General features: G+C 36.6%; 1 protein-coding gene across 5 annotated transcripts in view; it reads right to left on the bottom strand.

Moving 5' to 3' along the window:
* The window catches only part of st3gal5 (ST3 beta-galactoside alpha-2,3-sialyltransferase 5), a 41,335-nt gene that overhangs the window by 17,133 nt on the left and 9,809 nt on the right, over positions 1-14,393 (bottom strand). For 4 of the 5 annotated variants that reach the window (XM_051650369.1, XM_051650370.1, XM_051650372.1 and 1 more), the window contains one exon: positions 1,490-6,053. The exons of the other annotated variant lie outside the window; for it this stretch is intronic. In XM_051650369.1, the coding sequence (XP_051506329.1) occupies positions 5,796-6,053 (258 nt within the window). In that variant the 3' untranslated portion in view covers positions 1,490-5,795. Of the gene's footprint in view, positions 1-1,489; positions 6,054-14,393 lie in introns of those variants that run through there. 5 annotated transcript variants of the gene reach the window in all.

The raw sequence follows: 14,393 nt of genomic DNA, 5'->3' as shown, positions 1-14,393 counted from the left end.
TAAAAAAGCCAGACTACAGTTTGCAAGTGCACATAGGGACAAAGATCTTACTTTTTGGAGAAATGTCCTCTGGTCTAATGTTATGTTTGGAGGAAAAAGGGTGAGGCTTGCAAGCCGAAAGAACGCCATCCCATCCGTGAAGCATGGGGTGGCAGCATCATGTTGTGGGGGTTCTTTGCTGCAGGACGGACTGGTGCACTTCACAAAATAGATGGCATCATGAGGAAGGAAATTATGTCGATATATTGAAGCAACATCTTAAGACATCATCCAGGAAGTTAAAGCTTGGTCGCAAATGTGTCTTCCAAATGGCCAGTGACCCCAAGCATACCTCCAAAGTTGTGGCAAAAAGGCTTAAGGACAACAAAATCAAGGTATTGGAGTGGCCATCACAAAGGCCTGACCTCAATCCCATAGAAAATTTGTGGGCAGAACTGAAAAAGCGAATGCAAGCAAGGAGGCCTACAAACCTGACTCAGTTACACCAGTTCTGTCTGGAGGAATGGGCCAAAATTCCAGCAACTTATTGTGAGAAGCTTGTGGAAGGCTACCCAAAACGTTTGACCCAAGTTAAACAATTTAAAGGCAATGCTACCAAATACTAACAGTGTATTTAAACTTCTGACCCACTGGGAATGTGATGAAAGAAATAAAAGCTGAAATCATTCTCTCTACTATTATTCTGACATTTCAGATTCTTTTTTTTTTCCTCCATTAAAAAGAATCCTTATTTCCAATTTGGAATGCCCAATTCCCAATGCGCTCTAAGTCCTCATGGTGGTGTAGTGCCTCACCACAATCTGGGTGGCGGAGGACGAATCTCAGTTGCCTTCGCATCTGACACCGTCAATCTTAAGTGCGAGTGGAGGCTTCTGCTATTCTCCGCGGCATCCATGCACAACTCACCACACACCCCACCAAGAGCGAACCACATTATAGCGACCACGAGGAGGTTACCCCATGTGACTCTACCCTCCCTAGCAACCGGGCCAATTTGGTTGCTTAGGAGACCTGGCTGGAGTCACTCAGCACACCCTAGATTCGAACTCGTGACTCCAGTAGTGGTAGTCAGTGTCTTTACTCGCTGAGCTACCCAGGCCCCCAACATTTCACATTCTTAAAATAAAGTAGTGATCCTAACTGACCTAAGACAGTAAATGTTTTCTACAATTAAATGTCAGGAATTGTGAAAAACTGAGTTTAAATGTATTTTGCTAAAGTGTATGTCAACTGTATTTGGACATATGTTTATCATGGCGCTGACACCTGAAAAATGAACAGATTTTTTTAATGTGGCATATCAAACGAAACTAGAGACTCTACTCTTTACAACCAAACAGGTTTCAATGAAAAAAAGTAAAGAGGTTTCTTACCAGAGGCACTTTTTTGGTGCTGCATCCATAGGAGCGCTTCAAGGAAATCGGCGTTATGTTGTTGCGTCACGACTCGGTGCGGCATAAGTTAACCCTTTAAATGACAGTCTTGTGAACAGTATTCAGTTGTTTTTTATTCACTTAAATTATGCGATACAACATACATGTGGATGCGGGGTCGCATGAGGTTAAACACATTACAGAATTTGATACGTGTTGGAAATGACAATGTGGTGTGAATTTGTATCACTTTCAGAAAAAACTGACAGAAATCTCCTATGATGCATGTTCATACACTTTTGGACATTGTCAGAATAATACTTTTTATTTATTTATTTTTTTTATTGGTGAGTATGAAAAATGTTTTAACAAGAATTTACTTTCTAGAAGTCCACAGTGTTAAAAGTGCCCACAGTTGAAGAAACACCCAGGCATAAATCAGACAGGGAATACTGTGATACATTTTGGGGGGTTTAAGCATGTGAAGACAGCATGAGAGAGCAGGATATGTTATAAAAATAATGTGTCTTACTCAGTGAAGCAAGAATGTTTTCAACATTATTTAAAAAAAAATGGGGAACAGAAAGCAGCCACGATAGAATTTGTGACTATTTTAGTACATTGACTATCTGCTTAGACAGCTATTTTTACTTTTGCAATAGGCTTAGAACCAATCAAAATGAAGTAAACAAGTATAATGGGAGTTCCTCTTGGGTCAGTTTTAGGAATTTCCATGACAATATTCAGTCATTCTGATATTTATTACAAATTACATAAACGTATACATAAACAGAATAAATACAAAAATACTTTACAGGACTGGAAAAAGTGTTTTGTTAATTATAAATGATGCAAACCCATGTGTGAAACTTGAGTAAAATTGTCAATCAGTTCAGAATCTCAATTAATCAAATTATTGTCAGTCTCGATAAATGGACATGATTTTTTTTTATTTTGACAAAACATCTTGTTAAAACAAAAGACATTAAGATAAAAAATAAAAGTTTAACATTACCTAAATGTACATCTTTAGTATCATTTTAAATATTCATTTTTATTTAACTTAAAACAGCGCTATGGTTAATGAAATTAAATAAAATACTTATTAGTAGTATGTTTTCGAGACTCTGTGAAATCAAAATGAAAATTTTGCTGCTTTTAGTCCATATCGATTAGCTTTAGGGTCATCTATATTCCAGTGTACTTTCAAAGGTTGACAAAAGCAATTTTCAGAAGATAAAAGCATTTAAATTCTGCAGTCTCACTCTTCCGGCTTGAAAGACAGTCAAATCATGACGTCAAACTGTACTAGAGAAACTCTGTCCAATCAAATGCGTTCTAGAATGAGAAGGCACCTGCTCCATTAATCTGCTCATCGCACATGGCTGTTTTCACCCGCACTGATGGTTCCTTCAAAGGGCACTTCAAAGAGAACACAATCCATGTTGTAGGCTCATTCCAAAAAGAATTTCCAATAAAAATAACTGTAGAATTGAGTTGTGATTGACTATTATACATTTTTTAGCCCCCTGAAGCCCTCAGAGTGGGGGGTAATTTTCTTTGAATAGAATAGGGCATAGGGACTATCACTTCTGACTGGAGCAAGCTCGCAGGAGTTAGAAGTAATGAAAGTGTCTGGAGTTTATCCACCTTTTTCCTGGGGGTCTTACTGGAGAAACAAATGTGGGTGAGACTTCCGCCAGAAGTCGTTCTATAGCATTCCTCAGCTCTGGCTGCAGTAATTTTTTACTCTGTTTACAGCTGGCAGTAAGACACATTTCGGATGATCCAGCGTTTTAAACCTCAAATGTGATATGGTTTTTGACTACCTATGTATGTGTTTTTTGTGATCCAATCACAAAACATTTTACACCCCGTTTACAACTTTATTAAGCACTGACCATTTGCGATTGGATCACAAAAACACATATAGAGGTAGTCAAAAACCACATTGCATTTGAGGTTTAAAACGCTGTCCTTATAGCAGCGAAGCACCACCTCTCACCAGTCAATCAGCCGCCGAACAAATGTATAAACTTATGTGTGGATTTAAAAGGAAAAAACCATCCGATTGGAAAACTTGAAAAAGCGATTACATACCCAAGCATGAGAACTTCACAGCTCAGTGTGTCTGTCTGATACCAGCATGCAGGGTGACAACTAACAAAGGTACTCCACTGAAACAACTGATAACTTTGCTTGAAATGTTGCGTTTGTGCTTAGATTAAATCTCAACTGCATCTGGGAGAAACAGCACGCTGGTTTTGTTCGTGCTTTCTTTGTCTTTATGGCTTTTCTTCAGTTTATTATCGTTCAGTAACACACTGATATAGTGATTGATGTATGTCCTCACAAAATCATACACACACTCCTCAAAATCCTAACACCATAATGAAAGAATGAATGGACGTTCACCCAGGGTTGGGAGGGTTACTTTTGAAATGTATTCCACTACAGATTACAGAATACATGCTGTAAAATGTCATTTATAATGTATTCCGTTAGATTACTCAAGGTCAGTAACATATTCTAAATACTTTGGATTACTTCTTCAGCACTGGTAGATTTTTTTCACTTGTTTTGACTATAAAAATTCTGCCAGTACAGTAAGACAAAATACACATGTTAAAAATACATTCTCTGAAAAACCTAAATATCTTATGCAGTGTTGTTTCTAAAACAAGATAAATCAAACTGATCTTGTTTTAAGGATTTTTAGATATTTTTACAGGAAAACAATAAAAAAAAAATTATTATCAAGAATATGATTTTTGCCCTAATATCAAAGGTCTTACTAGAAAAAAAAGAAATTATGATCTAACGTGAATTTTCTTGATAAAAACATATGATCGTGTCTGGTAACATGTGCATGTAAAATGACTATAAATAGCATTTTATCTTAGCGTAAAGCTGACAATTTACACAAGGTTTATTTCTATTTCTTCTGCTCAAAACTTACTTCAAACTCACTTCTCTGTCTGCTCGTATGAATGTAACACATCATAAGAAAGTGTTTCACCGCTGTTCAAATGCACTTTGGATCACATCATTTATATGTATAAATGTTTTCCATCTGAAAGGACTAAATATTAAATGAAACAAATGACAATAAAATGCAAAGTAATCTCTTCAGTAATCAAAATACTTTTTGAATGTAACTGTATTCTAATTACCAATGATTTCAATTGTAACTGTAGTGGAATACAGTTACTTATATTTTGTATTTTAAATACGTAATCCTGTTAAATGTATTTTGTTACTCCCCAACCCTGCGTACGCCACAACAACAGCTGTTAACATGACAATGGAAGTAACGCCCATATTTCGTGCTAAACATCACGGGACGTAGGAAAAAGGTGGATATTTAATGCAGCCGTTTTTCAGAGGTTTCTTGGAATGTACACTTGGAATGTCAAAAGTTTTGAAACACTTGACTGAAATGTTTCTCATGATCTTAAAAATCTTTTGATCTGAAGGCGTATGCTTAAATGTTTGAAATTAGTTTTGTAGACAAAAATATAATTGTGCCAACATATTAATTTATTTCATTATAAAAGTAAAATGTAATTAAAAACAAAATGTTTTTGAAATTGATGACTTGGACCAAATAATTAAGAAAAGCAGCCAATAAGTGCCCAACATAGATGGGAACTCCTTCAATACTGTTTAAAAAGCATCTCAGGGTGAAACCTCAAGAAGTTGGTTGAGAAAATGTCAAGAGTACATGTCTGCAAATTCTAGGCAAAGGGTGACTACTTTGAAGATGCTAAAATATGACACAGTTTTGATTTATTTTGGATTTTTTGGATCACAACATAATTCCCATAGTTCCATTTATGTTATTCCATAGTTTATGACTTTACTATTAATCTAAAATGTGAAAAAACAAAACAAATTATAATAAACAATAAGAAAGTATTTCAAAACTTTTGACCGGTAGCGTACATCACGAGTAAGTTTTCTTTGCTCTTTCTATTACGTGTAGCACGATTCATATGTTGTAATTTTTTATTCGCTTGTTTCCGATTCATCTTCTTGACTTGCACAACAGCTCCTGCCTCGTCATTAGTGAAGTCTGCAATGTGCTGTTTTTGTTTGTAACAGGGTCAGTTTGATCACTGTTTGGATCTCAAGTCAGTGGAAAAGCATCCAAACTAGGTTGAGATCGCTACAGCACGTTGGACAGAGGAATGTGTGTGTGTGTGTCTGTATGACTGCGCTTATTGGATATTTAAAAAATTGGCACGAGCCGTTAAACAAGTACCGCCCCAACTTCATGTTTCAGTAGGAAATACGTCAACAGTGTAAGTAAGCTGTGCTTTTCAAGGCACTTCAGGGGGACTTTAAGATGTGAATACACCTTTCCCACGCACTACAGTCAGACCTAGGTCCATAAAAACTGTCTGTCAGTGCCGGATGCATTTATCTTGAACAGAAGTTGCAGTGTATGCCACCTGTGAGGTCAGTAATGGTGCCTGAAGCTGTGAGATGTTTGAGGAGAACTTTCTCAGTCTGAACATCATGCATGGCTTCCTTTAACATGGCGGTCATGGGTAGGTCATCGAAGTAATGAAGAGGAGCCTCTTTCTGGGTGAGGTTATAGCCAAAGCCTGCTAAACTGACCTCATCACATATGTATGTGGCCAGGTTGAGAGCCGATACGCCTAAAGTAGGGACATTCTGGAGAGGAAACAGAAACATGACAACATTTTGGAAACATTCATATATACAGTATATATGGAAAACCAGGTCACACTTTTTATTCCAGTGACTATTTCTCAGAGTACGTTTATTTCTGTTTAGCCACATATTTTTAAGTCTTGACTACAAAAAAAGCTCTAAACATTTTCCTGGTAATTCACTGTACACATGTTGAGCTTTTGTAACTTTCCCCGGTCACCCCACCATCACAACCACAAAAAAAAATCTACGCCTCTCTTTAAAACTATGCCTATACATTAAACAGCCCTGTAACGAGTTTCACAGCACGGGCAAGGAGGTGGCGAGAACCTTTCAGCCATCCTTCCCCATCTCCTGGGAAACTAAGAGAGAGACGAGGGGAGGGAGAGGGGAGAGAGAAAGAGCGAGCAGGAGAGACAGAATGAGATAAAAAAAAAAGTGGCTCGCCAGTCCCCGGACACACTGTCGCCTGGTCCTCCAGCAGGCTCCTCCACTTCCCGGCAGACGTCAGCAGCTCCTCCACCTCCTGGTGGCCAGCAGTGAGCTCCTCCACCACTGGCAGCACCTCCTCCACTCCAGGCGGCTGGAAGCGAGCTCCTCCAGCCCCTGGCGGATGGCAGTGGCATCTCAGTCTCCTTGCAAACTGCTCCAGTACCAACATACCATACCTTCTCAGCGTCGCAACCATCCAACAGTGGCGAGGTCTCTCCAACAGTGCATCCCTCCTCCCTGCTGGGTTTTGGCACCAATGTAATGGGTAAGGATGGGCAAGGAGCGGCGGGAACCGGATGAGCAGTCAACGAAATTTTAATGACAGAATATAACTCAAACGTAACATAAAAGTGCTTTGCAGCAAACAAAACAAAGACGCACACACACACAACACGTGCATCTCTCTCTCTCGAACTGGCGTCCTGGCCCCTATCTCTCTCCCACTGATTAGACAACGCAGTGCCAGACCCGGCCACGCCCTCCTCCTCATCACAAGCCCATTATAGGTTTTTCAGCAAAATGTAAAAATATAAAAAATTATGATGCACAAATATAAAATAAAAAACAAAAATAGAAAAAGTAACATACAAAAATAACTAAATATTGTTAGGCATTTACATATTTACATTTACATTTAGTTATTTAGCAGATGCTTTTATCCAAAACAACTTATACAGTTGTGCTCAAAAGTTTGCATACCCTTGGAGAATTGGTAATATATGTACCATTTGTAAAGAAAACATGAGTGAGCAGGCAAAACACAATTATTTTATTTCTTATGGGATTCATATTCAACTGTAGGTTATAATAGAATGGCACAATCATAAAACAAAACATGGCAACAAAGAAAAAAATGAAATGACCCCTGTTCAAAAGTCTGCATACCCTTAGTTCTTAATATTGTGTATTGCCCCCTTTAGCATCAATGACAGCGTGCAGTCTTTTGTAATAGTTGTCTATGAGGCCCCAAATTGTTGCAGGTGGTATAGCTTCGTCTTGGCGAAAATGCCTCCAGGTCATGCAAAGTCTTTGGTCGTCTTGCATGAACCACACGTCTGAGATCTCCCCAGAGTGACTCGATGATATTAAGGTCAGGAGACTGTGATGGCAACTCCAGAACCTTCACCTTTTTCTGCTGTAACCACTGGAAGGTCAACTTGGCCTTGTGCTTAGGGTCATTGTCGTGCTGGAAAGTCCAAGAGTGTCCCATGCACAGCTTTCGTGCAGAAGAATGTAAATTGTCTGGCAGTATTTTCTGATAACATGCTGCATTCATCTTGCCATCAGTTTTCACTTGCCCGTGCCTTTAGAGCTCATACCCCCCCAAAACATCAGTGAGCCACCACCATGCTTCACAGTGAGGATGGTATTCTTTTCACTATAGGCCTTGTTGACCCCTCTCCAAACATAGCGCTTATTGTTGTGACCATAAAGCTCTATTTTGGTCTCGTCACTCCAAATTACAGTGTGCCAGAAGCTGTGAGATGTGTCAAAGTGTTGTCAGGCATATTGTAACCAGGCTTTTTTGTGGCATTGGCGCAGTAAAGGCTTCTTTCTGGCAACTTGACCATGTAGCTCATTTTTGTTCAAGTATCGTCATATTGTGCTACTTGAAACAACCTTTTCGTCTTTTCCAGAGCAGGCTGTATTTCTCCTGAGGTTACCTGTGGGTTTTTCTTTGTATCCCAAACAATTCTTCTGGCAGTTGTGACTGAAATCTTTCTTGGTCTACCTGACCTTGGCTTGGTATCAAGAGATCCTCGAACTTTCCACTTCTTAATAAGTGATTGAACAGTACTGACTGGCATTTTCAAAGCTTTGGATATCTTTTTATATCCTTTTCCATCTTTATAAAGTTCCATTACCTTGTTACGCAGGTCTTTTGTCAGTTCTTTTCTGCTCCCCATGGCTCAGTATCTAGCCTGCTCAGTGCATCCACGTGAGAGCTAACAAACTCATTGACTATTTATACACAGACACTAATTGCTATTTAAAAAGCCACAGGTGTGGGAAATTAACCTTTAATTGCCATTTAAACCTGTGTGTGTCACCTTGTGTGTCTGTAACAAGGCCAAACATTCAAGGGTATGTAAACTTTTGATCAGGGCCATTTGGGTGATTTCTGTTACCATTATGATTTAAAAAGGAGCCAAACAACTATGTGATGATAAATGGCTTCATATGATCACTATCCTTAAATAAAAGTCATATTTTCAAAATCAATACCAAAATTTCTAAATTTCTGCCAGGGTATGCAAACTTTTGAGCACAACTGTAAATGAGGAACAAAAAGGCGTTGACTGATGCTGAGCATGTGTGAAATCAGCAAAAAAACTAATTGCCAAGCAGCCTCCAAGTGGTGTTCTTGTTTCAAAGGTAGGCATGACCAAAAAAGAAATTCATAACTACTGCCTTAACGTTTGTTAGTTGTGGTTTGATGATGTTTGCTTGTTTACCCAAGAGCTATTACAAAACTAATAACGAAAATTTTCACAAACATTTTTCTAATTTGAACCAACACACAACACCTCTGCCAGAGAAAACACACCTTGGACTTTTGACTCCAAATCTTATCGTTACCAATACACAGCCCTTGTGAAAACTTCCTCGAAAATCTAGCCCCAGTATGGAGTCAAAAGTCCACTTGTGAAAATGCATCCATTTTGCACTGCTTTATAATTTAAATGTAAAAAAAAAAAAAAAAAAAAAAAATGCAAATCATATTATCAGAGCAACAATTTTAGTAAAAGCTTGAATGACAGCATAAACTCAAACTATTATGGACTCCAAAAGATGTTCAAAACCTAAATATCATGTAATTTAGCATGATTTGTGAATATTCCAAAGAGCATGTTGTGTGCTTTAATGGAAGCAAAGAAAAATGACATTTTCTGCAAGGTTGCATTGTCAATGTCACAAATTTGCTTATTTGATTAGTGACCAAGAAATAGTGCACAATCTTACCTATTTTTTCTAGAAGTCGACTGATATTGGATTTTGCCGATACCGATAACTAAGCTGGTAGATATGTCCAATAACCAATTAATTTCATTTTTTTAATCAGTTTATTGACTATAAAAAAAATAAAAAAATAACAAATAAATAAATAAATAAATCGACCTCTAATTTCTTTCATTATACATCTAACATTTTTTTAATTTATTTTTTTACATGGATAACATGAATCATCAGGTTTTTAACAACTGTTGAAGCCTAGGCCAGCTCGAGTACATGCCATCATAATAGCAAAAGGGGAAATACTTATATACTAAGAAATTCTGAAATTCATTGGGCTGGGCGATATGGCTAGAGCTAAATATTTTCAGCCTATTGATGATATTAAATATACATCTTGTCTCAATAGTGATTTTTTTCAATATTCAATATTTTGAAGGCATTGAATAAAACTATTTTTTATTCTGCTTTTACTTAATAACTGTTTGGTGAATAAACAAGTTCTTGGAACCCAGTTGAATATTGCATAATACTAAATTATTACTGTGGTACCCAGTCAAGTTTATTATTATAATATAATACTGAATTACCATTATTATTTTGAGTATTACATTTGTTTTATACAAAAGTAATATATTTGTGTCCTATTTACTTAACCTTCACCTAGAGCTTTTATTCTGACACTGAAAGAGCTGTGTGTACAACTCCTTAAAAAAAAAAAAAAAAAAAACATCGTGTAACTCAAATCTTATTTCATCACTCCACACAACTCTTCTAAACAACTCTGAATCAAACTATTCATATTCTGCCAAAAACTTCATTCAATCTTTTATGTTTTTCTGAGACAGCAATAGCTTTTTAACACATCTGCATTAGATAACCTTCTGGTTATTGTCTTGAGTTTTTCCTGTCTTTGAACTGTCTATGAAGCAGATCCTTTATTTCTGGCAACATCACCTGTTGTTTCAATGCGTTGACCTATTCTCTTAATTGCTGATAGAGATATAGGGATCTTTTCTGCCTTTAGAGTCTTGTAAACTTCAGAATAGCTACAGTTGACCTGACACAGGCCAGCTATGTGGTTTCTGACTGCAACCCCTGCATGATATTTTGCTTTTTTTTTTGGAGCAGATTTTCTCTCTCCTTTACCTTGGGACTCACAACACTGCATATTGTAGATCTCTCCCTACTCTATCACTCCTGGTTCCATTTATGAGCTTATTATCAGGCCTTTGATGGGCTGCATCACGTATGGCAGATCACCAACTAATGACTAACCTTTTAAGAAGAAGAAGAAAAAAAAAAAAAATCGCAGAAGATATTTTGGGATAATTTTGTACACCCAGGCGTGTTATTTTAATCATTATCATGATTTTACCTTTGCATACAAGAACACTATATAAGTGAATTTCCATGTTTCCAGCTTTTTTACCCAAACAGTTCATTGCAGCAAAAGTTAATGATCAAATGGTGGCACAGAAGTGTACCAGGAGTGGATTTGTTTAATTCTTGCTAATTTCCTGACCACTGGTTTTCTGCGGAGACCATTAAAAGCAGAATGTTTTGCCATTTTGGGTTTGGCACATTTTTTTAAATTATGTAATTTTTTTTGCCCAGGTGTATATTTGACAGATTACAATATTCCCCATCTGGTGAAACACTGTCATCTCCTCATTTTCAACCTTTTACTCAAATTGTTATGGTGATAATATCATTTGTAGAGCTGTTGGAATTAGCTTGTTAACACATGTGATTACTTACAGTTGAAGTCAGAAGTTTACCTACACCTTAGCCAAATACATTTAAACTCAGTTTTTTACAATTTCTGACATTTAATCGTAGAAAACATTCCCTGTCTTAGGTCAGTTAGGATCACTACTTTATTTTAAGCATGTAAAATGTCAGAATAATAGTAGAGAGAATGATTTATTTCAACTTTTATTTCTTTCATTATATTCCTAGTGGGTCAAAAGTTTACATACACTTTGTTCAGTGTGGATCCGTGAACACTTTTTCGGCTAATATTGCCCACATTCCCTTGCTCGAGGCAAGAGGAGTTTGACCATTCGCTTCAGAACTACAATTGTCATATGTGAAATACTACAAATATTGCGGTGAGACTGACGGCGTTTCATCAGTTCATTGTGTTTTTACAACATAAAACAACATTAAACATTACGTAAGTTTGGTTGAAAGCTTGGACAGTTTTTCCCTTTGATTTCTTTAAATGTTTAAGCCTTGTGGGTAAATTGCGGACAGCTTTTTACAGAAGGATGAGTCAATGTAGTCAAAACTACTTTGTTCTTGCAGTCGGATGAAGATGCTGATCGGCTCATTAACTTGCGATTGATCAAGCGGCTCCATTTACAATAATCAGAAAAGTGTACGAGTGATTAATAATCCTCATTTTACCATCATTAAATATTTTATGTCCATCTACTTTAGTTGCACTGCTTATAGTGGATGCTCGTGTGTTCTTAAGAGCTTCCTTGTTGAAAATAATCTTTAAGGAAATGTGTCAGCTCCATATCAATTAAAAACAAGATTATTACAAACAGAAAATGAACCAAATGAACACAATTGTCTGTTCTCATTTATTGCATCACTGAAATATAGCTGAGATCACATTCTCTTTCAATGGAGTGTTGTAATGATGTAAATAGTAATGTGTCGCTGCCAAAAAAAATAAAAAAAATAAATAAAGTGATCCAGCACAATGTCATTCAAGTGTTCTGTCTTTCCGACCAGATATAAGATTCAAGTTAAGTAGATAATCGAAGATTTTTACTTTAGTTGATGATGAATCATAAGATCACATCTTTAACTTTAAACATAACTGTTATCTGCATTATATTTCATCTGCAACACATTGAGAACATCAAATATTGAATAGAGATAACGATAGAAAAAGAGATAAGTTCGGTTTGCATTAACTACACTTTACTACATTCATCATCAAAACATCAGCAGATCTCCACATGAAACGCTCCATGACAGAATTTTAACAACGGACTGTTTCTTCTCCAATATGGTAGAAAGCATTGTAAGGTATCGTAAATCAAATGCAATTAAGAATAATGAATGAATCCAGTAAAAATTAAATGAGGAACGTGCTTGTCATAATAACTGTAACAGGATGATTGACAGGTATGTTTATGGTGACAGGATACAAATAACAATGCGACTACATTTTACATTTACATTTTTATGCATTTGGCAGACACTTTTATCCAAAGCGACTTACAGTGCATTTATTACAGGGACAATCCCCCCGGAGCAACCTGGAGTTAAGTGCTTGCTCAAGGACACAATGGTGGTGGCTGTGAGAATTGAACCGGCAACCTTCTGCTTACCAGCTCTGTGCTTTAGCCCACTACACCACCACCACTGTGATAGCATGTCCCAGTACTTACACTACACACTAAAAAGTAGACACTTTTCGATCATAAAATGTGTACACACTTTAAAGGTGAATTGGGACGCAGCATGACAGTGCTACCTGAATTGGTGCTATTTTAGTGTATTTCTATCTGTAAACTATAGAAATTTGTGTGGAAAATGAAGAAACATTGTAACATATTGTTTTGTTTTCTTTCCCAAGAAGGATATAAATTCATTTTAACAGGAAAGAAGTATATACAGAGTGAATTTCCAGCACTTTCAAAATCTGGGATTATTCATGATTAACTATGAAAAATCATGTGATTATTCGCAATTAAATACTTTAATCAACTGATAGCACTATTCACAAATCAGATCCAGATGTGATGTTTAACAAAGTGCAAAGTCAATTCTTGCACTCTTTGTATTGTGGAATTTATAAATCTTTGAAGCCTGACAAGTGAAATATTAACCATGAGTGAAACACCATCATGCATAGAAATACAAACACCAGTGGAGAACTTTGAAGCATTGGAGGGTATTGTAAATTAAATGCAATAAAGAATAATGAATGATTCATAGTAAAAATTAAATGAGGAACGTGCTTGTCATGATAACTGTAACATGATGATTGACAGGTCAGTGTACGGTGACTGGATGAACATAATGTGACTGAGGGGTCTTTGTTTTTTTAAGATGCGATTTTATGACATGATAGCATATGCCAATACTTCGCACACTTTTTTGCTAAACACTAAAAATTATACACTCTTCCATCATAAAAAGAGTACACACTTTAAGGGCATAGTACTTGAATTGGTGCTATTTTAGTGCATTTCTATCTTTATACTATAGAAGGCTTTGTCTGGAAGATGTTAAGAAACTTGTTACATATTGTTTAGTTTTCTTTCACAAGATGGAAATAAATGCATTTTAACAGGAAAAAAGTATATATAGAGTGAATTTCCAACACTTTCAAAATCTGTGATTATTCATGATTAACTATGAAAAATCATGCGATTATTCGCAATTACATGTTTTAATCGACTGATAGCACTATTTATAAATCAGACCCGATGGGATGTTTAACAAAGCGTAAAGCTCATTTGTATTGTGGAATTTATTCATCATTGAAACCTGACAAGTAAAATATTAACCATGAGCAAAACACCATCATGCATAGAAATACGAACACCGGTGGAGAACTCTGCGCAGGCCTGCGGCATCTCTACACATGATTACAACCATAAAATAAAGTATGGAAAAAGTTGTTCTATTATTTAATTATTGAAGTTTAAAAGTTATAGAATTGGTGTAGCTCTTATCCCTTATTCTACGATGTTAGGAGCGTCATCCACACATACTGCTTTTTCGTTTTGTGATGCCATATTGCTACTCGTAGGAAAATGTAGCTTGTTACTGAAAAAGCTACACTATTGAGAAAACAGCTGAGCTACTGTCATGCTACTGAAAAATTTAGTTAAGGTAGTAGCGTCGCTACTTTTAGTTAGA

This window comes from Myxocyprinus asiaticus, chromosome 22, assembly GCF_019703515.2.
Source record: "Myxocyprinus asiaticus isolate MX2 ecotype Aquarium Trade chromosome 22, UBuf_Myxa_2, whole genome shotgun sequence".
NCBI lineage: Eukaryota > Metazoa > Chordata > Actinopteri > Cypriniformes > Catostomidae > Myxocyprinus > Myxocyprinus asiaticus.
This window is presented reverse-complemented; position numbering and strand designations above follow the sequence as displayed.